The 23439-nt window shown below is 46.6% G+C and overlaps 1 protein-coding gene and 1 long non-coding RNA gene across 2 annotated transcripts in view; both read left to right on the top strand.

Annotated features, from left to right (window-relative positions):
• The window catches only part of sema3h (sema domain, immunoglobulin domain (Ig), short basic domain, secreted, (semaphorin) 3H), a 161642-nt gene extending 147283 nt beyond the window's left edge, over nt 1-14359 (top strand). Inside the window, exons 16-17 of the mRNA XM_067998952.1 lie at nt 5231-5373; nt 7360-14359. Coding sequence (XP_067855053.1) covers nt 5231-5373; nt 7360-7824 — 608 coding nt within the window. The 3' untranslated portion in view covers nt 7825-14359. The remainder of the gene's footprint in view (nt 1-5230; nt 5374-7359) is intronic.
• Nucleotides 14360-19062: 4703 nt separating this feature from the next.
• Nucleotides 19063-23439, top strand: part of LOC137333911 (uncharacterized) — a 42619-nt gene continuing 38242 nt past the window's right edge. Inside the window, exon 1 of the long non-coding RNA XR_010966009.1 lies at nt 19063-19105. This is a non-coding gene — a long non-coding RNA (uncharacterized lncRNA). The remainder of the gene's footprint in view (nt 19106-23439) is intronic.

Raw genomic sequence — 23439 nt, 5'->3', positions numbered from 1 at the left:
TCTTCATCGTCATCATCCTCCTCCTCATCACATCATCATTCTCCTCGTCATCATTATCTTTCTCCTCCTCATCATCATCATCCTCCTCATCATCATCATCATCCTCCTCCTCCTCCTAATCATCATCATCATCATCATCATCATCATCCTCCTCGTCACCATCATCATCAACATCCTCCTCATCATCATCCTCATCTTTGTCCTTCTCGTCATCATCATCCCCCTCTTCATCATCATCATCCTCTTCGTCACCATCATCCCCCTCTTCATCATCATCATCATCCCCCTCTTCATCATCATCATCATCCCCCTCTTCATCATCATCATCATTCCCCTCTTCATCATCATCATCATCCCCCTCATTCATCATCATCATCCTCTTCCTTGATGTTACCATCCTCCTCTTCGTCATCATCATCATCATAATCATCATCATCCTTCTCCTCATCATCTTGCAACAGTTAAGGACTTCCACCTCCTCTTCATCATCCTCACATCATTATAGTGATCATCATCATCTTTTCCCTTTTCCTCCTCTTATGCTCCCCCTTGCTATGAGGTAAGTATGGGTGTACAGCACCCAAAGAGTGTAATGAGATATAGACAGAAAGATGACTGCTGGAAGGACTCTGTAATGTGAGAGGTTGGAGTTTTGAGGAGCAGCGTGCAAGAAGGACTTGTGAGGGGAGTTCCAAACATTAGTTCCAGGTGGAATAGCTCTTGAACCACGATGCACTGTGATAATGACATCATCCCATTGAAGAAGTGAGGGTGGTCAGTGAAGTAAGGGACTTGTGCCAAAGTGAAAAGGTGAAGGTCGCAGTTCCCTTACCTTGGTAGCCCTGGTCAGGTCATTAAACTCTTTTCGGCACTGTTCCACTGCCCTCGGGGTAAGAGAGGTGACACTCAGTCCCACTGCCATCTCCCTTCATATGGCTTTGGTGACTGATTCAGGTGGCTACCTTTCCTGCAAGTCAGCTGGTCTCACTTGTGGCAGATCTCATCCGGGAAAATCTGTAGAAGAAAGACTTGCATTAAATCACACCTTTCACCACCTCAGGACCTCCCAAAGTGGCTTACAGCCAATGAAGTACTTTTGAAGTTTAGTCACTGTTGTAATGCAGGAAACACGGCATCCAATTTGCGCACAGGAAGTTCCACAAACAACAAAGAGATAATGACCAGATAATCTGTTTTAGTGTTTTAGGTTGAGGGATAAATATTGGCCAGGACACCAGGGAGAGCTCTCCTGCTCTTTTTCGGATCTTTTATGTCCACCCGAGAGGGCAGACGGGGCCTCGGTTTAACGTCTCCCTCAGTCCTGCACTGGAGAGTCAGCCTAGATTTTGTGCTCAAGTCTCTACAGATGGACTTGAACCCACCCTGGGGTGGGGCTTGTAGATCGACATGTGAGAAACTTTGGCCTGGCCTCCTTCTGCCACCACTTTCTTGAGGCTGTCTGTGTGAGTTACCAGTCTGTGAAGTTTGAAGCTACGATGGAGTGTTGAGAAATCATTGAGCATTCTAAGAAAAGACGGAGGAGCAGCAACACACCATGTACCAGCAATGCTGTCGAGAATTTTCTGCCAGCTTTTAAATCTTCCCACAACCCCTCTCCCATCCTATTTACTCCCATGTTGCACAGGAGTTACGCCCCGAACCTGCCATTGAACATTGAAATGAGTCGACTCCGCTAATTCACCAGCAGGTGGTAGTGCCTCCCTGGTGCGCAAATAGTACCGTGGTTTTTCAGGGCCTGAATGTCAATGGGCTATTCAACCTTGCAAGGCAGCACACCCATGCCACTTCCACTTTCAGCAATAGTGACTGGATAGTGATCAGGAGTGACAACCCTAGCTGATTTTCTCCTTCCCAGCCCATGGAATTGAGGGCAAATTTATTGGCCTGTTAGGAAATTGGCTGCGTGGCAGGAGACAGAGATTAGGGATAATGGGCAGGTACTCAAATTGGCAGGATGTGACTAGTGGTGTCCCACAGGGATCTGTGCTACGGCCTCAACTATTCACTGTATTTATTAACGACTTGGATGATGGGATAGGGAGCTACATATCCAAGTTTGCCGATGACACAAAGATAGGCAGCATTGTAAGCAATGTCGATGGAAGCATAAAATTACAGAGAGATATTAATAGATTAAGTGAATGGGCAAAACTGTGGCAAATGGATTTCAATGTAGGCAAGTGTGAGGTCATCCACTTTGGACCTAAAAAGGATAGATCTTTCTAAATGGTGAAAAGCTTGAAACACTGGAGGTCCAAAGAGACTTAGGGGTCCATGTACATAGATCATTAAAATGTCATGGAAAGGTACAGAAAATAATCAAAAAGGCTAATGGAATGCTGGCTTTTATATCTAGAGGACTAGAATACAAGGGGGTAGAAGTTATGCTACAGCTATACAAAGCCCTGGTTAGACCACACCTGGAGTACTGTGTTCAGTTCTGGACACCGCACCTTAGGAAGGAGAAATTGGCCTTGGAGGGAGTCCAGCGTAGATTTACTAGAATGATTCCTGGACTCCAAGAGTTAAATTACGAGGAGAGATTACACAAACAAGAGTTGTATGCCCTGAAATTTAGAAAATTAAGGGTTGATTTGATCGAAGCTTTCAAGGTATTAAGGGGAACTGATTGGGTAGATAGAGAGAAACTATTTCCACTGGTTGGGGAATCTAGGACTAGGGGACATGGCCTTAAAATTGGAGCCCCGACTTTCAGTAGTGAAGTTAAGAAACACTTCTACACGCAAAGGGGGATAGAAGTTTGGAACTCTCTTCCGCAAACGCAGTTGATGCTAGCTCAATTGTTAATTTTAAATCTGAGATTGATAGATTTTTGTTAACCAAAGGTATTAAGGGATATGGGCTTAAGGCGGGTATATGGAGTTAGGTCACAGATCAGCCATGATCTGATTGAATAGCGGAACAGGCGCGAGGGGCTAAATGGCCTACTCCTGTTCCTATGTTCCCAGTGGCATTGTGGCCAATTTTAACCCTCAACAGCTGACTCAGCTGAGATCAGCTAATTCATCACGGACAGAAAGTCGAAGTTGGGGCCTATTTTTAACCCATATGGTTCAGTGCCTCACCCAGTAAACCATTCGGGTGGGGGGGGGGGGGGGGGGGGGAGGAATGCAGCTTTTACTATAAAGGGAAAGAGAAATGCAATGAAGAACTCTGACCATAACTGGTGGGGATGCTAATCAGTGCCTGACCGTCAGTCTGCTTTGAAATAGTGGCCAGGCCTTTTTGTCTCCACATGCCACAAATTCACCCACAAGATATTTAATCACTGCCTGTATTTCAAAAAATAGCAATTAGAGGGTTTGTGAGATTAATAGACTGCTTCACTAGAAAAATACGGGCAGCTGGTTCTAATAACACGTATCCTTGTGTTGGTGTGAATGTTATGCTTGACATGGCAAGGGAGAATGGGGCTTCAATTCACCTTTGCCTTCCACTGTCAGCACTGATCACTTCCAGATCGGAGTAGGGCAGGATGATGGAGGGTAAAGCATCCTCAATGCAGTGCCGTCAAGCACTCCTGGATCAGGTATAATATGGGTTGTAGCAGGTTAAAGATCATTTCACTGCCCTCTTAACATCGTCCCAGGTCTGGTACAGTTAGATGCAAAGTAAAATTCGTTTTACTCTGTCCAAACATGTTCACCCTCCCTGGAGCAATTCTGCACAGTTTTGCGATGTGGTCCCACAGCCAGACTGCCCAATTTAATTTCACGTAGGACCCTTATAACCAGCACAAAGAGGACTTAGCATCCATCAGTCTAGGCTGGACTCAAACCCAGGGGCCAGAGGTGAGAGGTCAGTGCATGTCACCCTGGGTTGGATTCTTTAAGCACTGTTTTATAATAATGTTCAAGAAAATCAATATAATAGAATCCATTCCTAGCAACTCTGCTGATGGTAAAGTCAGTCCTAGTGTCACAATGCCGTGCACTTAACTGAACAAAGCAACATTCTTACACAGTGAAATTATCCCCTCCTCCTCCAAACCAAGCCAGAGAGTATTTAATCCCTATCTGTTCATTGTCCGAATCTCTCACTAATTACACTTTTAAGAAAAGTTTATTTGTTGATTTGTATTGCCTTTAGTTTAGGAGATTGAGAGGTGATCTGATCGAGGTGTTTAAAATATTAAAAGGATTTGATAGGGTAGATACAGAGAAACTATTTCCTCTGGTGGGGGAATCAAGAACAAAGGGACATAATCTTAAAATTAGAACTGGGCCATTCAGGAGCGAAATCAGAAGCACTTTTTCACACATAGGGGAGTGGAAATCTGCAACTCTCTCCCCCAAAAGGCTGTGGATGCTGGAGGTCAATTGGAGCTTTCAAGACAGATCGATAGATTTTTATTGGGTAAGGGTATCAAGGGATATGGAGCAAAGTGGGGTAAATGGGGTTGAGGTACACATCATCCATGATCTAATTGAATGGTGGAGCAGGCTCGAGGGGCTGAATGGCCTACTCCTGTTCCTAATGGTTCTATGTTCCTAAGTTCGGATAATGGAAATAGTACATTTAAGGGTCACGACCTCTCGTTATGGTGTTTCAGGTTGGGCCAATGGGCCTTGGATTCCAAGTTTCAAGGTGACGTTTTGAATCAGTGTTGAAACTTTAGTGGTTTCGAGTTTGTCTGACGGTTTTCTGGAATCGGCCTTGAACTTGTTGCTCCATCGGTTAAGTTCTGACATAGACTGCAATGGCCAGCCAGTGGGACACATTCCCACTTGGTGGTGCAATACAGGTCCTTCACTACAGTAGGTGTTCTGTGGAAACTGCTTTACACTGCAGCCTCGAATTCCAATTGTAAAATGCAGGATTTGTTGTAAACTAATTCACTGCCACTAAGGAGTTTGACGTAAATATAAAATGAAACTTATATATTCTGTCACAATTGTTTGTCATTCCCCTTGCGTCACTGCCATGCATGATACTTGCCTGAAAAATATCCTCAGTAATTTCAAAATTGGGTACATACTTTAATATAGTAGAACCATTTTGGGCCCTTCAATTCAACAGGAAATTGCAAAACATACAGGTAAATTTATCACTTGCATGCCCCTGGAAGACTTACTGGAAAGTGACCCTTGAGATGTGTTTAAATATGGTCTGACAGTGTTGTAATACATTGTACACACAGCTTTAGGCTGCCTCTAATTAGCCGCCCATTTCTACATGCTTACTGTAGGGGCCATGCATACCTGGACTGAAGAGAAGGTGATGTTTGTTGTTGAGGGAAATAGCACGTACTTGGAATGTCTTCCCAAATCACGGCACGCCACTGTCACGTGGTTGCTGGAGTTGAGTGACAAGAATGGGCGATTACAGGAGGTAAGGACCATTTTATTGCGGATTCTTTTCTCTTAAGAAATAAACCTCGCTACAGAAGCATCAGGGGGCCGAAAATCCGCACTGGTTTTGGCAAAATAGGAGCGTAAAGAAAGCATAGCGAGATTTCGAGACTCAGGTTTTTCCCATAATATTACCCCCCCCTTCTTTCTGCTGGGCAGGAGGGGCCGATTTCTTTGCCCGCCCCTGCATGGGCACACACATACAAGTGAGATAGACAGCGTTGGGCATCTGAATTTCTGTCAATTCTGCCCCCATTACACAGAAATGACATTGATGTATTACATGCAGATATAAGAGGTATTGCTGAATATCAGAAGACCTGCTCGGTTGAAGTGATCCATGTAAAAGTTGGAACTGCCTGGAAAACTGCTGCTCACCTCCCCTCAGTGCTGTCTGTCCTCAGCCCTTACTTCTCCTTTCTACTCCCCCTCCCTTCTCGGTTAATAAAATCCTAGCCCCTCCCCACCACAGTACTTCCATGCCCTACCACCAGTACTCCAACATCCCACCTCCCCCTGTACTCCTTCACTTCACCTCCAGTCTGTGCTCCCACAGCCTTGACTGCCCCAGTGCTACCAGACCCCAGAACCATGCTGGTGTTCCCAGAACCCTGCATTATCCTGAGAACCCTCACCCCATTCTCTAGCCCCAATTTTAACCTGGAGCAGCTTTCAGGCGAGCATCAACCCCCTTCTCCCCAACTTCAACGGCGTGAGTCCTGGGCAATTTTAACTTCTGGGCCTGATCTGCATGCCTCCGATTGGCTGCCCACCCAAACCGGTCGGGGAGCGGCAACTGGCCGGAGAGTGGGAGCGGAAGTTTGGGCACCAGGAGGCCGCTGGCCGGCACCTAAAGGAGGCTTGCCCTCAGGTAAATGGCGGGGAGGGGGTTTCAGGAGGGTCCTGCGGGAGGGAATGGGGGCGAAGCCCAGCCCAGGACAGGGAAGGCCTAACGTTCGTTGTGAAGCCAGGAGGAGCATTTTTTTTGCAGCTCCTGACCTCACAAGGAAAGTAAATAAACTTCTGATCCTGGATCCTCTTCCCGCTGTCTTCATCTGGCAGGAAAGCCACAGTGGCCTCCCGGCTCGGGTCAGAGTTAAAATTGCAGTTGTGGCGTGATGATATCATTGGACCCCGATCTGCATATTTAAAGAAGAACTCCACCTGATTAGTGTCAGAAAAAATTGGCAGCGGCAGGATCCAGGCAGACCCCGGCGGCTAAGTCATCCGATGGTTATTAACTGCTGGAAACTGGGCGAGTAGCATTAAAATTGCCCCTCCCAGTCCCCAAGCACTCCTGAGTGCCCCTAAACACAAGCATTCCTGCCGGACCCTATAATGTTCAGAATTCTTCAGTCCTAGGCCTGTCTTGGCTACTTCCATCCCTCCAAGTATTGTCCCCCAACCCGAGGCCCTACCCCTCCTTGCCCCCCATGAGTACCCTGAGGCCCTCCGCAAGTGATCCCAGACCGAATCATGAGGTAGACGGTTATAATACATACGCACACGTGGTCCAGTTAGAATCTGTTGAACAGCCTTTAGTTAGTTAAATTCATGGTAGCTAACTGTGCCGGGTGGAGTGACTGAGTACGCATCTCACCTGTGGCATCACCAGGTGCTTCCGCGATGAGAGGGGAGATAGAATCCAAGGGGGTGGGGGGCTTGGACATCACTCGACTCCTCTGTGTAGACCTGGCAGTGGTTGGTGACACATCAACATTGGTAGATGTCTGGCAACAGGTCGCTTGTTGAATCTCTGCCAGGGAATGGCATATGAATAGGGAGACCTGATAATGGAGAAGGTGAGAAATATCCACAATTTACTCACCCCCACCCTCCTCCACTTCCCGCCTAAAACCAGCATATCTGCCGTGTGGTACATATTGACCCCGCCCCCTAATGACTATGTATATTTCACAATGAAATGTTTGACCCTGGAAGGGTTCAATGTAATGTTTGTTCTTAGGTTACCTTTGGGGACCAGGTCATTCCAATAGAGCAAGGGTTGCTGATTCGCCAAATAGATCCCCGGGATGCTGGCATCTACCATTGCCAAATTGAGGACCACGGCTTCCGCTGGACACTGCTCAAGGTGCAACTCCACGTGGTCACCGCTGACCAGCTGGTAAACCTGCAGGAAAGCGACAGCCGCTCAGCTGGCCCCCTGAAAGACCGCTCCCTTCTGGGTCTCGGCCATGGCGCACAGCCGTGGTACAAGAACATCATGACCCTCATCAATTACCCATCCAAGATGGACTTCTACTGCGAGCAGGTATGGCAGAAAGACTTCAAGAAGAAAAGGAACAAATTGCGGCTGAGCAAGAATCACCGCAGCGCGGAGCCCAGCAGGAAAAGCAAACCGCCGGCAGGAGGCAGAAGGAACAAAAACAAAGCACAAGCCAAATTCTTGCGGTCCCCCCGCAGTACTTAGCAGAAGGGGTTCACATGGTAGAGGCACTCGCCCAAAATACAACGAAAGAAGGCTCTCCAAACTCTAAATCTCTTAAAAACAAACCTTTGGACTCCAGTAAATTAAAGGCTTTGCTTGCAATACAATCTTTGAACTGAAGGAACGGTCGCCTTGTTTTGGCTGAGGGTAGGTATATAATTCTCCCATCCCTCCTCTTTCCCCCAATTAGTCCACGTTTGAAACCGATGGGATTAGAGGAGAGCTCTTAGTTCCCAGATGACTGTACTTCCTCAAAATGATGGGTTTATGTAGGGTCTTTAAGGATCATATGATCTGGTCGGCTGCTCATGGGCCTAAGGATCTAAAGAGTTTGTCGGCAATGAAGAATACCGCAAACCATTTCTACTGGATTAGAGAGCAGCAATGACAATAGGTTTAAACCACAACTCTAGGCTTTTAGCTGGGGTCAGAATGGGTAAGTGGCTGTTCAAATGTGAATACGAAAAGTGTCTTAACCATTTCAAGCACCATTTGGAGAATCCATGCAAGATAGACGACCTCTGTAAAGTTTAGGCTATTGCAGTAAAACACCAAAAGGTTAAAGCTAGACCTAGCATGAAGTTTTTACCAATGACTCAATGGGGAGAAGTTTAACGCTCCCCCGCCACCCCCAGGACAAACGGGACAGAGGCGGGGGGGGGTTAAATTGTTAAAAATAGGAAACCCGACTCCAACCTGCCGTGAACGCACCAACTCCCGGTTTAACCACGACGGGTTTGGGGTTGACCCAGTAACCTGCTCTGGGGAGGCGGGTTGGTAATTAGAATATTTAAATGAGGCTCCATGCCTCAGATTTTGTCAGCGGTTTGGAATTAACGCCTCCAGACTGGGTTTCCCTGGGCTCGGGAAACCCAGCAGCTGAAGGGAGGTGAGAGCTGCTGGATCCAGCAGGTAGGTGCTTTTCCAGCACTGCTTGTGGGCCGGGAGGAGGAGGAGGGCTTACCCCCAGCCCCCTAAGCAAACCTGCCACAATCTTCTGACCAGCCCCATGATCCGATCTCTCCCCCCCTTGATCCGATCTCTCCCCCCACCACAATCCGATCTCCCCCCCCCGATCCGATCTCTCCCCCCCCACGATCCGATCTCTCCCCCATGATCCGATCTCTCCCCCATGATCCGAACTCTCCCCCCGCGATCCGATCTCTCCCCCGAATCCAATATCTCCCCCCCCGATCCGATCTCTCCCCCCAGGATCCAATCTCTCCCCACGTGATCCGATCTCTCCCTCCCGCGATCCAAACTCTTCCCCCGCGATCCGAACTCTCCCCACCTCGATCCGATCTCTCCCCCCTCGATCCGATCTCTCCCCCCCCGCGATCCAAACTCTTCCCCCTCGATCCGATCTCTTCCCCCTCGATCCGATCTCTCCCCCCCCACAATCCGATCTCTTCCCACCTCGATCCGAACTCTCCCCCCGCGATCCGATCTCTCCCCACTTCAATCCGAACTCTCCCCCCCGCGATCCGATCTCTCCCCACCTCGATCCGAACTCTCCCCCCGCGATCCGAACTCTCCCCCCGCGATCCGAACTCTCCCCCCGCGATCCAATCTCTCCCCCACGATCCGATCTCTCCCCCCGCGATCTAAACTCTTCCCCCCTCGATCCGATCTCTCCCCACCTCGATCCAATATCTCCCCCCAATCCGATCTCTCCCCGCCACGATCCAATCTCTCCCCACGTGATCCAATCTCTCCCCCTCGCGATCCGATCTCTCCCCCCTCGATCTGATCTCTCCCCCCCTCAATCCGATCTCTCTCCTCCCCTCGATCCGATCTCTCTCCCCCGCGATCCCATCTCTCTCCCCCGTGATCCGATCTCTCCCTCCCTCAATCCGATCTCTTCCCCAACCCCCCACCCCACCCCCGCGATCCAATCTCTCCCCACCGCGATCCGATCTCTCTTCCCTGCAATCTTATTTCTCCCTCCTTGATCCCTTCCTCCCTCCTCTCTGGTCCCCGGCTGCTGCCTTCTACAGTTGGCTTTCCTGCCCGGCAATGACCAGCCTCTCAATCTGATTGGCGACTGGGCAGGAAACGGAGTAAAAAAATTCCAATGAGGTCCTGCCGTTAAATTTGGCAGGACCTCCGCCTTCCTGGTATTTCCAGGTTCCCCGGCCACTGACAGGCGTCCCCACTCCCTCCCCGCCTCCCCCTAAATATCGGGGCCATTGAGTTTACCCAGTGAGTTGTTGAGCCATAAAAGTTCAATCCTTGGACTTCACTAAGTGAACAGCTCTCAACCAGTGGTGATGGTAGAGAGCATCACAATTGACCGTAGGGATCCTGGGTTGGGGAAAGTAAAATTGGCCAGGGTTCTTAATCACTACCCAGTGACCCCTACTGGAAGAGCATTGAGTGGATGTCAAGGTCAGGATCAGACTCAGCTATAATGCCTCCGCCAACATTCATTGGGCAAAGTACTGCAGGCCCAGTAACCAATGGAGCCAACCTCCAACAAAGGGTGAACAGCTTCAGAGAGGAGTAGATGGGAGAAAATAGAAAAATTGGTGTAATAAGAAAAAGCCTAAACATTACTGTAAAACCACACGAGTTTATACCAGAATTATAAGCTCTGCAAATGGAGGGATGAAAGGCAAATGCTTACATTCTCCAACTGATCCCTTGCGTTCATATGGAACTTATTTGGTTGCAAGCCAGATATTACTAATGACATTTCCCCTCTTTAATACTGTTTATCAAGGCTCCTAAAATATTGTTTAGACAAACTCATCAGAGTCTCCCGCTTAAACCCAACTCAGTCACTTTGGATTGTTTACGGTGGTCGATTTTATGACTGCAGCTAATGTTGGGAGACTCGCCTCTGGCCGTTCATATTGGGGAACTTGGGCGCACTCCTTCCGGTTTTCCCACTATTGAAAACCACGGGCTGCTGCCCACGATTTCCTGGTACGCAAGACTGGCGAGCGAGGCACCCCTCCAGTAGTGGCATTTGTCACATCGGCACTGGGGCATCTTCCTGTTAATGTCTGTATTGTCCCGGCTTCTGTTTGTGATTTAACTGCACCAGATTTTGAGATGCTATCATTGAATCTGCTGGCCCCTCAATTCAAAAATATTCTTCAGGCTCTTCTCAAATTGCAGAATTACCTGATTTGATTTTATAATCCAATTAACTTCCTCCCTGATTTTATGGCAACAGGATACAGCGGTTGCTTAAATAAGCAGCATAAAAGCCACCACATAATGCCAAATTAAAATAGCCACAGTCCCTCAGTGGGTTACTAACCCTAACCCTAACCCTAACGCAACACGGTCCCTCAGTGGGTTACTAACCCTAACCCTAACCCTAACGCAACACGGTCCCTCAGTGGGTTACTAACCCTAACCCTAACCCTAACGCAACACGGTCCCTCAGCGGGTTACTAACCCTAACCCTAACCCTAACGCAACACGGTCCCTCAGCGGGTTACTAACCCTAACCCTAACGCAACACGGTCCCTCAGCGGGTTACTAACCCTAACCCTAACCCTAACGCAACACGGTCCCTCAGTGGGTTACTAACCCTAACCCTAACCCTAACGCAACACGGTCCCTCAGCGGGTTACTAACCCTAACCCTAACCCTAACGCAACACGGTCCCTCAGCGGGTTACTAACCCTAACCCTAACCCTAACGCAACACGGTCCCTCAGCGGGTTACTAACCCTAACCCTAACGCAACACAGTCCCTCAGTGGGTTACTAACCCTAACCCTAACCCTAATGCAACACGGTCCCTCAGTGGGTTACTAACCCTAACCCTAACCCTAACGCAACACGGTCCCTCAGTGGGTTACTAACCCTAACCCTAACCCTAACGCAACACGGTCCCTCAGCGGGTTACTAACCCTAACCCTAACCCTAATGCAACACAGTCCCTCAGTGGGTTACTAACCCTAACCCTAACGCAACACGGTCCCTCAGCGGGTTACTAACCCTAACCCTAACCCTAATGCAACATGGTCCCTCAGTGGGTTACTAACCCTAACCCTAACCCTAACGCAACACGGTCCCTCAGTGGGTTACTAACCCTAACCCTAATGCAACACAGTCCCTCAGCGGGTTACTAACCCTAACCCTAATGCAACACAGTCCCTCAGTGGGTTACTAACCCTAACCCTAACCCTAACGCAACACGGTCCCTCAGAGGGTTACTAACCCTAACCCTAACGCAACACGGTCCCTCAGCGGGTTACTAACCCTAACCCTAATGCAACATGGTCCCTCAGTAATGCAGTGACCTTTTACCTCTGGGGCCTGGATGTGAATCTAGCCCAGATTTGTGGCATGAAAGTCTGGTAGCTTGTAATAGCCCCATTGGTCAGCTCCAGTCACGTTCCCAGTAAGTATAAGTGCACAGGACAAAAGTACCCCACTTAATTTGGCATGAATGGCACCAAACTGGTAATCTCACTCAGGGATGACTGGTTGGGAAATGGAAGTGTAGTGAGTGAAAATTTTCTGTTTGGATCAGAATTACTTTGTATTTAAGCTCTGCTTTACTTGACCTGGAGTACTCAGTGTTGACATGGAGTGCTTAAAAAAATTAATTCTCATCATTGACATTTATCAGCTTGGCCAAAAATCTAAAAAGGAAAAAAAGTGAGAAACTTTTAATATTGATGGGGGGAGAAAAGCTTCTTGTGAGCCAGACATTCTGGTGCTCGTCCTTTTTAACTCAGGTGAACTGGTTCAATCAATATATTTTCTTTCCAATTGGCGATGTAATAGGAATGACAAGGTCACTAGGTGTGCTACCTCCAAATCCAGCAAGAAAATCATAGTGTATATGTCTTGGGACATTTTACTGCGTTAAAGGCACTACATAAATGCAAGTTGTTGTTGTTGTGTCCTAAGTAAGGAAGTGAAAATACAGGAATGGTCAGTAATTTCACCATGTTGATCATGTTTTCCTGTCTGTGTGTGTGCGTGTGAGTGTATTATCAATATTCTGATTACATTTAAGAGTGGGAACTCACACCACATAATTACTGAACCTGAGAACAAGTGCCGTAACTTCCATTATTCACGATTGGCAGAGTCACCGGAGAGAAGGTTTCCTGCAAAGTACAAAACCATTGTAAATCAATACAAGAGCATCTGTCGGCTGAGAGGTGGGTGGGAATCGTTAAATGAAACACTGACCTTTCACCCTTGGGACTTGAGTTTGAATTTTTTAAAAACTCATTCTCGGGATATGGGCATTGCTCGCAAGGCCAGCATTTATTGCCCATCCCTAGGTATCTGAAATCCATCCCAGATCAATGGAATCCAATGGCTGTAAGCAGAATCACGATCAGGTATAAAGAATTTTGTGGGGGGAGGGGGTGGTGGGCATCAGGAAATTGTGGGATTTGGAGAGAGGGGCAGAATACATCGAAAAATTTGACAGGAGGACAGACACCCCGCCCCCTCACCCTCCATGGCCGTGCCTATGGCTGTAAGGGTGTTGCATGAAATGAGTTTGGGGATAGGTTCAACATAACTCCAAATGGCCATAAGTAGACAACACAGAGCATCCCATAAGTCAGAGGTTGGGGTTGAGGCATTGACAAAGTAATATTGGGGAGAGGGGTGGGGCGAGTGACACCCACATCCCAAAAATCATTCTTGGGATGTGGGTGTCACCAGCAAGGCCGGCATTTATTGCCCCTCCCTATTTGCCCTTGAGCAGGTGGTGAGCCGCCTTCTTTTTGATGCTCTGCAATCTGTGTGGTGAAGGTGCTCCCACAGTGCTGTTAGATAGGGAGTTCCAGGGTTTTGACCCAGCGACGGTGAAAGAACAGTGATATATGTCCAAACTGGAATGGTGTGCGACTTGGAGGGGAACTTGGAGACGATGGTGTTCCCATGCATCTGCTGCCCTTAATCTTCTAGGTGGAGGAGGTCGTGGGTTTGGGAGGTGCTGTCGAAGAAGCCTTGGAAGTCCAGTGACATCTATATTTCTAATTTCCTTTGCGCCTTTTTCTAAAACGCACAGAGCTTCTATCAAGTTAAAATCAGTGAGGATTTCCAATTCTCAGTTAGAATTAGAAAACTCTATGGAAGGCTTTTTATTTTTTGAATTCATGGTTTAATAAACCTGACAATTGTAACCAGGTTACAAAAATGTAATCGTAGTCTTCAAAAGGTTAAACTAGGCCATAGGTCGGAGGCCATTTAACCTTTGCAGTGAACAGCTTCAGCTTACTATATGACCTCATTTACAAAGTGTAAATGTAAAGCTATTTAAGTCAGACATTACCTGGGCAGCATTTTTGTAAGATAATGTGAAAAGTGTTGGGGAGGAGTGTTTTGAAGGTGATGGGCTGGTGGGTTCTGAAGGTCAGTAATGCTTTCATTAGTATTATTTAATTTTATTTGTATTTTTTTTCTGTACATTTGTTTTTGCATTGAGATATGTATATATTTAGTTTGTGTATTGATTGTACGACTTGTGTTATTAATAATGGCAATGTGTCTTGCATCTCAGCTTTGAAATAAAATTGAATCTTGTGATTGCTTTTCGCAATGTGTTTTCTGTATCCCTGTTACTCTCCCTCTCCCCCATGCACCGGGGTGGGGGGGGAGGGGCGGAGGGGGGGAACGGGGAGGACACTTTGTCACAGAAATAATGGAGTATGATAGCAAAGTGGTTATGTCATTGTTCACTGGACTAGTAATCCAGAAATATAGACTAATCATCTGGAGAATTTGAGTTCAAATCCCACCATGACAGTTTAAGAATTTGGTTTCTGTTTTTCAAAAATATCTGGTATCAGTAAAAGTGACCATGAAGCTGTTGGATTGTCGTAAAAACTCAAATGGTTCAATTTGCTTTTAAATATAAAAGAAGGTGGTGCCTTGCTAGTCCACTGAAACAAACCGGTAGACTACGGGTTCTCCACTTCAAGAGTTCCCTATCTTAGCTGGGCCATGGGACAGTCAGCATGGATAAGGCTGTCCTCCCGGAGAAAGAGATGATGGAAAATCAGAAGTGATGGCTCAGTCCATATGCTTTCACACTCACCTTAGTGACTGGTTTAAAAGCAACACTCAAAATCTCCAACAGCAATTTACCTACCATCTCTCTAAACCATAGAAAGTATTGAGACTCCACATTTTTAAAAGTTAATTTTCAGTGCCAGAGACATTGCTTGGCAGTCATTAAGACTTACCACACTGTTAAAACTTAGTTTAGACCTAAAAAACCGAGCATACCTGTTTTGTGGCAAGATTAGTGAGTTTCCAACTGGGCAGGAGAGCAAGTTGGCGCTGGTCCATTGATTGCAGCTGGTGAGGTCCCTTTAAGGCAAAGCTGTCACATCACTGGCGAACCAGGAAGAGCAAGTTCCATATTTCCGCGTTTAATTGCGCACGTGCGGACGCCGGAACTTGCTCTTCGATTTCGCCACTAATAGCGGTGAGTGCTGTTAGGCTCACCATTATTTTAAAAGCAATTTCTGGGCCTATCTCTATTGTAACAGTTACACTCTGACAATAGGCAGGATATGGGATGTGCAGCTGAAAGCAGTTAGCAAATATCCAAGGCAAGCTGCAGAAAAATAGGAATGCACGACGGAACAAAATTGGTTGCTCTGATGCCTAATTAATTCAAGAAACCTTGGAAGGGGCCGACTCAAATCAGACACAGCATGGCATGGCATTCAGGGAGAGCAGTAAAAGGATGGACTATGCGGCTGCCAAAGATTTATGTGCCACATGTCACCATGATGCCACGGTTGATGGGCTCCCAGGCTGTACAACAAAAAATCTGGATCCCACAGCTGGCACCCATGTGTTCATGTTGTTATTTTTGTTTAAATCTTTGTAGATCCACGGGATAGGAGTTTTATGCAGTGGCTTTGCAGAACGGAACCAAAGTACAGGGTACATGAGAAAGCGAGGGATGAGAGAAAGGCCATTCAGCCCATCAATCCCACTCCCCTCAGCAAACCTCAGCACCTGCAGTCACTGACTTTGTTCAACTGAAGGAGTCTCCTGAGCAAAAGTCCTGTCCAAATACTCCCTGATTCCCAAAGGGTAATCAAACAAAATCAGGTTTGCCAACACCTGAGGAAATTAATGAAAACTTTCGATACAATGATCTTCTACTGCTTTTGCATTTGGTTTGTGCTTATGCACCATATCCCAGATTTAAATGATGGATAATTGGGGGTTTGTAACCTTTCCCAGTGTTGAAGGCATCTGGGTCCATTGACTCATCTCACTAACGCTCCGGAAAGCTGGACGGCAGATGCGCTGTCAGGCAGGGAAGTGCATCTGTCCGACAGTAAATGCCATTGAAAACTAGATTAAAGACACGAGGCAGGAAAAGAGAGAGGTCAACTAAGAATGGGGGCTTTGAGCAGCAGAGGGATCGACGAGATATAAATAGGGAGAGCGAAATATACGGATGAGCACTGAGAAAGAAAGAAAGAAGAGAGAACGTGTATTTCTAGCACGGCCTTTCAGGATGTCCCAAAGTGCTTTACAGCCAATGAAGTACTTTTTGAAGTGTAGTCATTGTTGTAATGTAGGGAACACTCAAGAGGCGGAAAGGACCGAGAAAGATAAGCAGAGGATGGATAACGAAAAATGAAAGAGAAAGAGAGCCAATTGCAAACATTCACAGCGCAAAGTGTGCACAGTAATCAGCAAAGTCATCTCAATTACATCAGCCAGTCTCACCATAAGTGGAAGTTTTGGCCCTCAGCTGCACATCAATTCGGCTTCAATTTAACACAGTAATTGTAAAGAAAGAAAGAAACAGACCGCCTGGTAAGACACACACACACCCATAATCTGATCGACTTTTAAACATGTGGAATTATAATAATACTGCTGCCTGGGTAGGCTGCAGAATGGGATGGCAATAATCCTAGTACGATGGCAGTCAGTACACAGCTAGAGTTACGGTGTGGTCTGTGGTGCTGCCAAACTCCCTTCTCCCCTACAAAGCGGCTAGAAAGAACTTGCCTTCATACAGCACCTCTCACGACCTCAGGACGTCCCAACGTGCTTTACAGCCAATTAATTACTTTTGAAGTGTAGTCACTGTTGTAATGTAGGAAATGCAGCAGCCAATTTGTGCACAGCAAGGTCCCACAAACAGCAATGTGATAATGACCTGATCATCTGTTTTTTAATGATGTTGGTTGAGGGATAAATATTGATCAAGACACCAGGAGAACTCCCCTATCCTTCTTCGAATAGTGCTGTGGGATCTTTTACATCCACCTGAGAGGGCAAACAGGGCCTCGGTTTAACGTTTCATCTGAAAGACAGCACTACTGACAGTGCAGAGCTCAGTTCTGCACTAGAGTGTCAGCCTGGATTATGTGCTCAAGTGTCTGGAGTGGGACTTGAACCCACAACCTTCTAACTCCAGAGGCGAGAGTGCTACCCACTGAGCCACGGCTAATACTTTAACAAGACACTTTGGCACCATTTCACAGGAAGTACGTGATGTCATTGTCTCTGTCACTTCAGCAGATCCAGACAGGGTGGAATAAAGCAGGGACTGACTGAACGAGTGTACTGATACACAAATTCACAAAATATAAATAAAAATGATTGCTCTCATGGTGAATGTAGGTATGGAAAAACAATGCTTACAAGTGAATATATGTCAATACTTAAAAAAAAAATCATGCTCATCAAACTGAGGGATGTCATAGCTGGGAAACAGAACTTTTCATTTGATCCCCAGTATTCCCTGGAGCAGAGTAAACTCCCCTCTATTCTATCCCAACTAGTGCTAATATGTATTGAATTCTGGACAGTTCTTGTGCTGTTAACTCACTCCAATTAGGCCCAACTCAGGAGTGTGATGGAACACTCACCACTCACCTGGATGAGTGCAGCCACAGCAACACTCGTGGCGCTCGACACCAGCCAGGTCGGAACGGTCTGCTTGATCAGCGTGCTTGTCTCTACACTCAGTATCTACCTCCTCCACCATGAGCGCACTGCAGTACACACCATCTCCAGGATGCACTGCAACACCTCACCAAGGTCACTTCAAACAAACTTCCCAGCCCCGTGATCTCGAGAAAGACAAGAGCAGCAACGTCATGGGAACGCCTTCCAAATCACACGCCATCCTGGCTTGGACACACATCGCCCATTCCTTACCATCGTTGGGTCAAAATCCTGGAACTCCCTACCTAATACAATCGCGGGAGTACCTTCACCACAAGGACTGCAGTAGTTCAATAAAAAGGCCCAGCACCATCTTCTCAGGGCAACTAGGGATGGGCAATAATGCCGGCCTTGCCAGCGATGCCCACAATCCAAGAACAACTAAACAAAACTGACCATTGAGGCCAAACCCAATCGGTTCCTCACCCAATGTCGACATACGCATGCACTTTCCAGGAAGTGCCACTGGATGGCAGTCAGGAGCAGCAACCTGGCTCCTGGACCTGGAAATGGCAAAGCACTTTTGCTGCCAACAGTAAACTCAGCACAGACCTGACATCTTACCCACCCGTATGGCTCAGCACTTACCCACTGGGCTGTTAGTGGAAACCAAACTGAATACATGTTTCGTCTATTATGGATGGATTGAACTGCAATATCAGTGATTTGATCACTAGCAGCAATAGACTGAGGCACAGAGCTCCATTAATATGGGAGTGATTTGCTTAAAATTTTGTGAAGTTGTTTATATCGACCGATAGCATTCAAAATCCTGAAGAGCTTTGAAAGCAGACTCATTTAGAAAATATTATACTTGGAGCAAGATCACACAATCAAATATTACGGCTGGCACAGAAACTGCAAGCAATTATTACATTGGAATCCTAGGCTTGGATCAGGTATGACCTTACTGGGAGCTGACTAGGTTTCATTAATCTGTTCTGTAAAACTAAGAATAGCATTACTTATAGCAGTCGCACTGGGTGCCAGCACTGCCTGCAATCGCTAAAGAATCTCACACCAACCCACAGCTCCACTCAGTGCCAGCTTTGATAACTGGTTTCAATTGGCACATTGTTGGCCTGGGTGCGTGTGTGTTCAAGGAATCTCAACACATAATAGCTTTATGTATAACTTTATTAGTCCAGAGTCAACATAAGCTACAGAACAGTACTGTGTATACAGCTAGATCTTAAAGCCGTACAACCTACTCGAAACAGATCAAAAGGACAGAATCATACTTACGATCTGGGACACCTCAGCTGGGTCAGACAATCAAGATGGAATGAGCCGTACTCCCGAAGTGCTGGAGGACAATGGGGGGTTGCCACACTTATACCCGTAAGTAAACAACTTATGGTTTTGGGTGGGGTAGGGAGTGTATATATTGTGATGCACAAGGTATCTCAATTGTGTGGGACAGGTTGGATGGACCAGAGGATCTTTTCCTGTCTGTCATTGTTTGTATGTTCAGAATTGCTAACACCAGTGAATTACATGAGGCTCCACTCTTATCTATACTCTCAGGGTTATGTTCCTTACACTGTTCGGCTGAGCTCATCTCTCTTTCTCAATATTTGACGTTATCCCTAAACTAGCTTACCTCCTCTTAATTGTGTTAGTCCTTACATTATTAAGAACTCAGTCTAATCTATTCTATTGTTCATTCTTGATTTTGTCTACATTATGATCAACCATGAACTATCTCTGCTGCATTTACTTTTGCTTATCTCACTCTGTCTGGTAGCCCACGGATGTTTGTGCCTTTAACAGTGGGCGAATCTGCCCTGCTACACCTCTCACTATATGCTAACCATCCCATCATCCTTTGTGGGCCACTGAAGTTACCACAAGATCTAACTTAACATAAAAATACATTTAGCAATATAGTATTTCACACATGTAAAATATCAAGCCCGGGAATCAGACATAGAAAGGATTTCCCAAACAGACCTGGCGGTCACCTACCTGGAGCCAGTTTCTAGTCACTTTGTGTGATAGGGTAATCACTTAGAAAAAGAAATGTCTTTGCAACACAGGATACTTTTACATATGTTGGAGCATTTCAAACTTAATCTCTGGACTAGGGAACTAACAGGTCATTTGAAGATCAGGAGTCAGCTGTTAAATAGACTATTACACATGGTACTTAGAGAAAGGTTTTAAGACCCACAGAAGGGCAAGGAAACCAGGTACCTAATATTGGTGACTTGATGACCTCCCATCAGTCTGGGATAGATTCAAAACACAGGTCCCAGAGATTCTAACATGCTGAGCTGCAATTCGAGTCTCGATCTTGCGCTCACGAGCTCATCTGAATTCCTCAATGAGGTTACTGTCTGGTGATTGGTCCCTATAATGTATGACCACATTCCCACCATCTTCTGGGCCAGAGCCTGAGCACTGTTTCCACCTGTTGGGTTCTTCCTTCTGGAAAGGTGGGGCAGTGATTTTAATATTTAAATGAGGATGCGTTCCTTAGATTTTGGCAGCCATTTCAATTTAAATTTAATGCTGGCAAGCTGAGATTCCCGGGGCTCGCTATGAGCAACCCCCCCCCCCCCCACCACCTTGCCACCGACCCCCGATCTTCTCGATTGACTGGGACAGTCCCCAAGGGTCGCAGGCTGCGGCCTTGTATCGCAGGCTTTCCCGCTCGGCAGCCGGCAAGCCTCTCAAATAAACAAATTCTAATGAGGTCCCGCCGGATCTCCGCCTTCCCCGCTGAGACACGTTCCCGCCCCCTCCCCGTAAATATCGGGGCTGATGTGTCACTGCAGTTGTGCTGATGTCCTGTGCGTGCAGATAAATAAACACTAGTCGAGACTTTAGGTGGAAAAGGGTGAGGCAGAGTTAGTGAGATGAAGATCAGTGAGGCCTCACTGGGACTGGGAAGATCCTCAGATTCAGGTTTTCTTTGCTACAAAAGGAAAGTCTGTCCTTTAATGCGAAATTTAAAACATGGGTTAGAGGGTCAGCACCAGAGAAACAGCCTTTTATTTTCTGAGGGTTCTGCCAAAATAAACCTACTTCCACTAAAATAACAGCACTGCACAGTACTTTTTCTTTATATTTTTAAAATAATAGTGGCTTTGCAGGATAATTATGAAGTATCGAAACAAAAAATATACATGAATTCCTGTGATTTAAGTAACACTGGCAGCTTGACAAGTGAAATGGGGAAGGCAAGAGCAAAAATAAAGAAGTTTCCAGTACTAAATGTGGAAAGGTTTTCAAACTGCGATACTCTCCACTATCCTGGAACAGCCTCTCACATCAGGTTCCGTGCTGCATTTCTGCTGTACAAAGTGTTATTGTCAGGATACACAACTTCAACACAGTGGTTTATTCTCTGAGCCAGATTTATGACTGAGAAGTGGCACTTAATTGTTTTTTTAAAAGGACCCACTGCAAAACCGCATTGGTTCAAGGAGAAGGCCCACCACCTCCTTCTTATGGCATAGCAACAGGAGTCGGCCGTTCAGCAAATCGAGCCTGCTCTGCCATTCAATCAGACCATGGCTGATCTGCACCTCAACTCCATTTTCCCGCCTTTGATCCCTATCCCTTGATTCCCTTACCCCAACAAAAATCTATTGATCTCGGTCTCGAAAATGTCAATTGACCCCCCCAGCATCCACAGCCTTTTGGGGAAGCAAGGTCCAGATTGCTACTCCCCGTTGTGTGAAAAAGTGCTTCCTGATTTCACTCCTGAATGGCCTGCCTCTAATTTTAAGATTGTGCCCCCTTGTTCTGGATTCACCCATCAGAGGAAATAGTTTCTCTTTATCAACCCTATTGAATCTTTTTAACATTTTAAAACACCTTGATCACATCACCCCTCAATCTCCTAAACTCAAGAGGATACAAGCCAAGTATACGCAACCTGGCCTCATCATTTAACCCTTTAAGCCCTAGTATCATTCTGGCGATGAGCAATAAATGCAGCCTGGCACATCCCAAGAACAAATAAAAACCAACTTGACAAGATTACACTAAAGCGACCAACACTATGGTTACCAGCTGTAATAGTTTGCTTGTTTGTTTACTGTATTTTTCCAGATTTGAATCTTGAGTAGAGGATATTTTTCCCTCAGTTTTCTCTCCCTCTTGCCTTAGGCAGTGACACATGTTGTCCTATTAGTGCCACAGGTGTCTGGTAGCTCAGCTGATTGGCCGTCCTTCATGTGAGAACACAGGCAGTAAGGCCTGGAATTTCCATTGTCTGCTGCAGTGGCGGTGACTGGGTGACCAGTAGCGTAAAATGGGAGGGAACTTCGCTCCGAAACTCTGCCTACTTTGTACCCCCCATATAGTATTTGTGGGGTGGGGGGGGGGGTACGGGACCATTAGCATATTCATTTGTGGACGTGTCTATCCTACATAACATTTCCCATCATTCGAGTGTTCAGGTCATCAATTGTAAAGGATGCCCTGTCATGGCATTTAGGCTCTCGTGAACTTTTGCACCAATTGTTCAATTTCCTTCCCCACCACTGCTGGCATCAATGGGTTTCCCAAAGGGAATTCCCCTATCTGATGGGCTTGGAAGAAGAGGAGGACCCACGGGAGGATGCCTGCCAGTCCTGGCTGTGTGAGTAATGTTCCGTGCCTACCCGCCAGGGACCTCAGACCTGCATCCGAGGAGCGAAACAGCCAGACCTCACGTTGGGAAACCAACAGGCCATCAGAGACTCCTCTACTCGAAGGAAGCTGGGCCTGCAGACCCCATGGCATCACTGAAATAAAGGACGACCTGACTAACTAATGATGGAAGCTTCCTCAGGAGCACCCCAATGCATGAAAGAAGGAGACACCCGGGTGATCAATATGCGGAAGTCCCTGATTGCTCCACCTGCCAAGGTGGCCCTTGTACACCTACCTGGCAGTGACTATAGGGATCTGCCTTCACAGCAGCACGGTGCTGTTTACTGCAAGGATATCTGCAGCTACTGTGCAGCATTGGGCTGGCACAGACAGTGACAGCAGCAGTGGCCTGAAGTTTGGCTCTACCTCCTTGTAGGCAGCTGCGATACCAATCTCTGGGGATGGTCCCAGGCATGGCACAGAGTGCAATCCTCCTCACAGCCGTCTCCACTGTCTGTCACTATTCAGTCCTCTGTCACTTCAGCCTTTGAAAAGGCCGCTAATGATTTGAGACACTTGCTAAGCCTTTCCAAAGGCTTTCAGAATTTTTGTCCCCCTGCTCTGACATTCCCTTTAATTCTCCCTTCCCTTCTAATTTCACTCACACACAACTTTTCACTCCCATTACTAGGAATAGATCTTGACTTTGTGCGATAGTTTTCAATCTCATTGTTTTATTTCTCAAGCACCAACATCCCTCTCCTTGATGATTTATGACACAAACCCCCTCCCCAAGCCAGAAAAGAAAAAGTAACCACAATATAAAAGGGAATCCAAAGGTCTTCTACAGGCATGTAAACAGTAAACGGGTAGTAAGAGGAGGGATGGGGCTGATTAGGGACCATAAAGGAGATCTACTCATGGAGGCAGAGGGGGTGGCTGAGGTACTAAATGAGTACTTTGCATCTGTCTTTACCAAGGAAGAAGATGCTGCCACAGTCTCAGTAAAGGAAGATGTAGTTGAGATACTGGATGGGCTAAAAATTGATAAAGAAGAGATACTTGAAAGCTACCTTTACTTAAAGTAG

This window comes from Heptranchias perlo, chromosome 17, assembly GCF_035084215.1.
Source record: "Heptranchias perlo isolate sHepPer1 chromosome 17, sHepPer1.hap1, whole genome shotgun sequence".
Taxonomy (NCBI): Eukaryota; Metazoa; Chordata; class Chondrichthyes; order Hexanchiformes; family Hexanchidae; genus Heptranchias; species Heptranchias perlo.
This window is presented reverse-complemented; position numbering and strand designations above follow the sequence as displayed.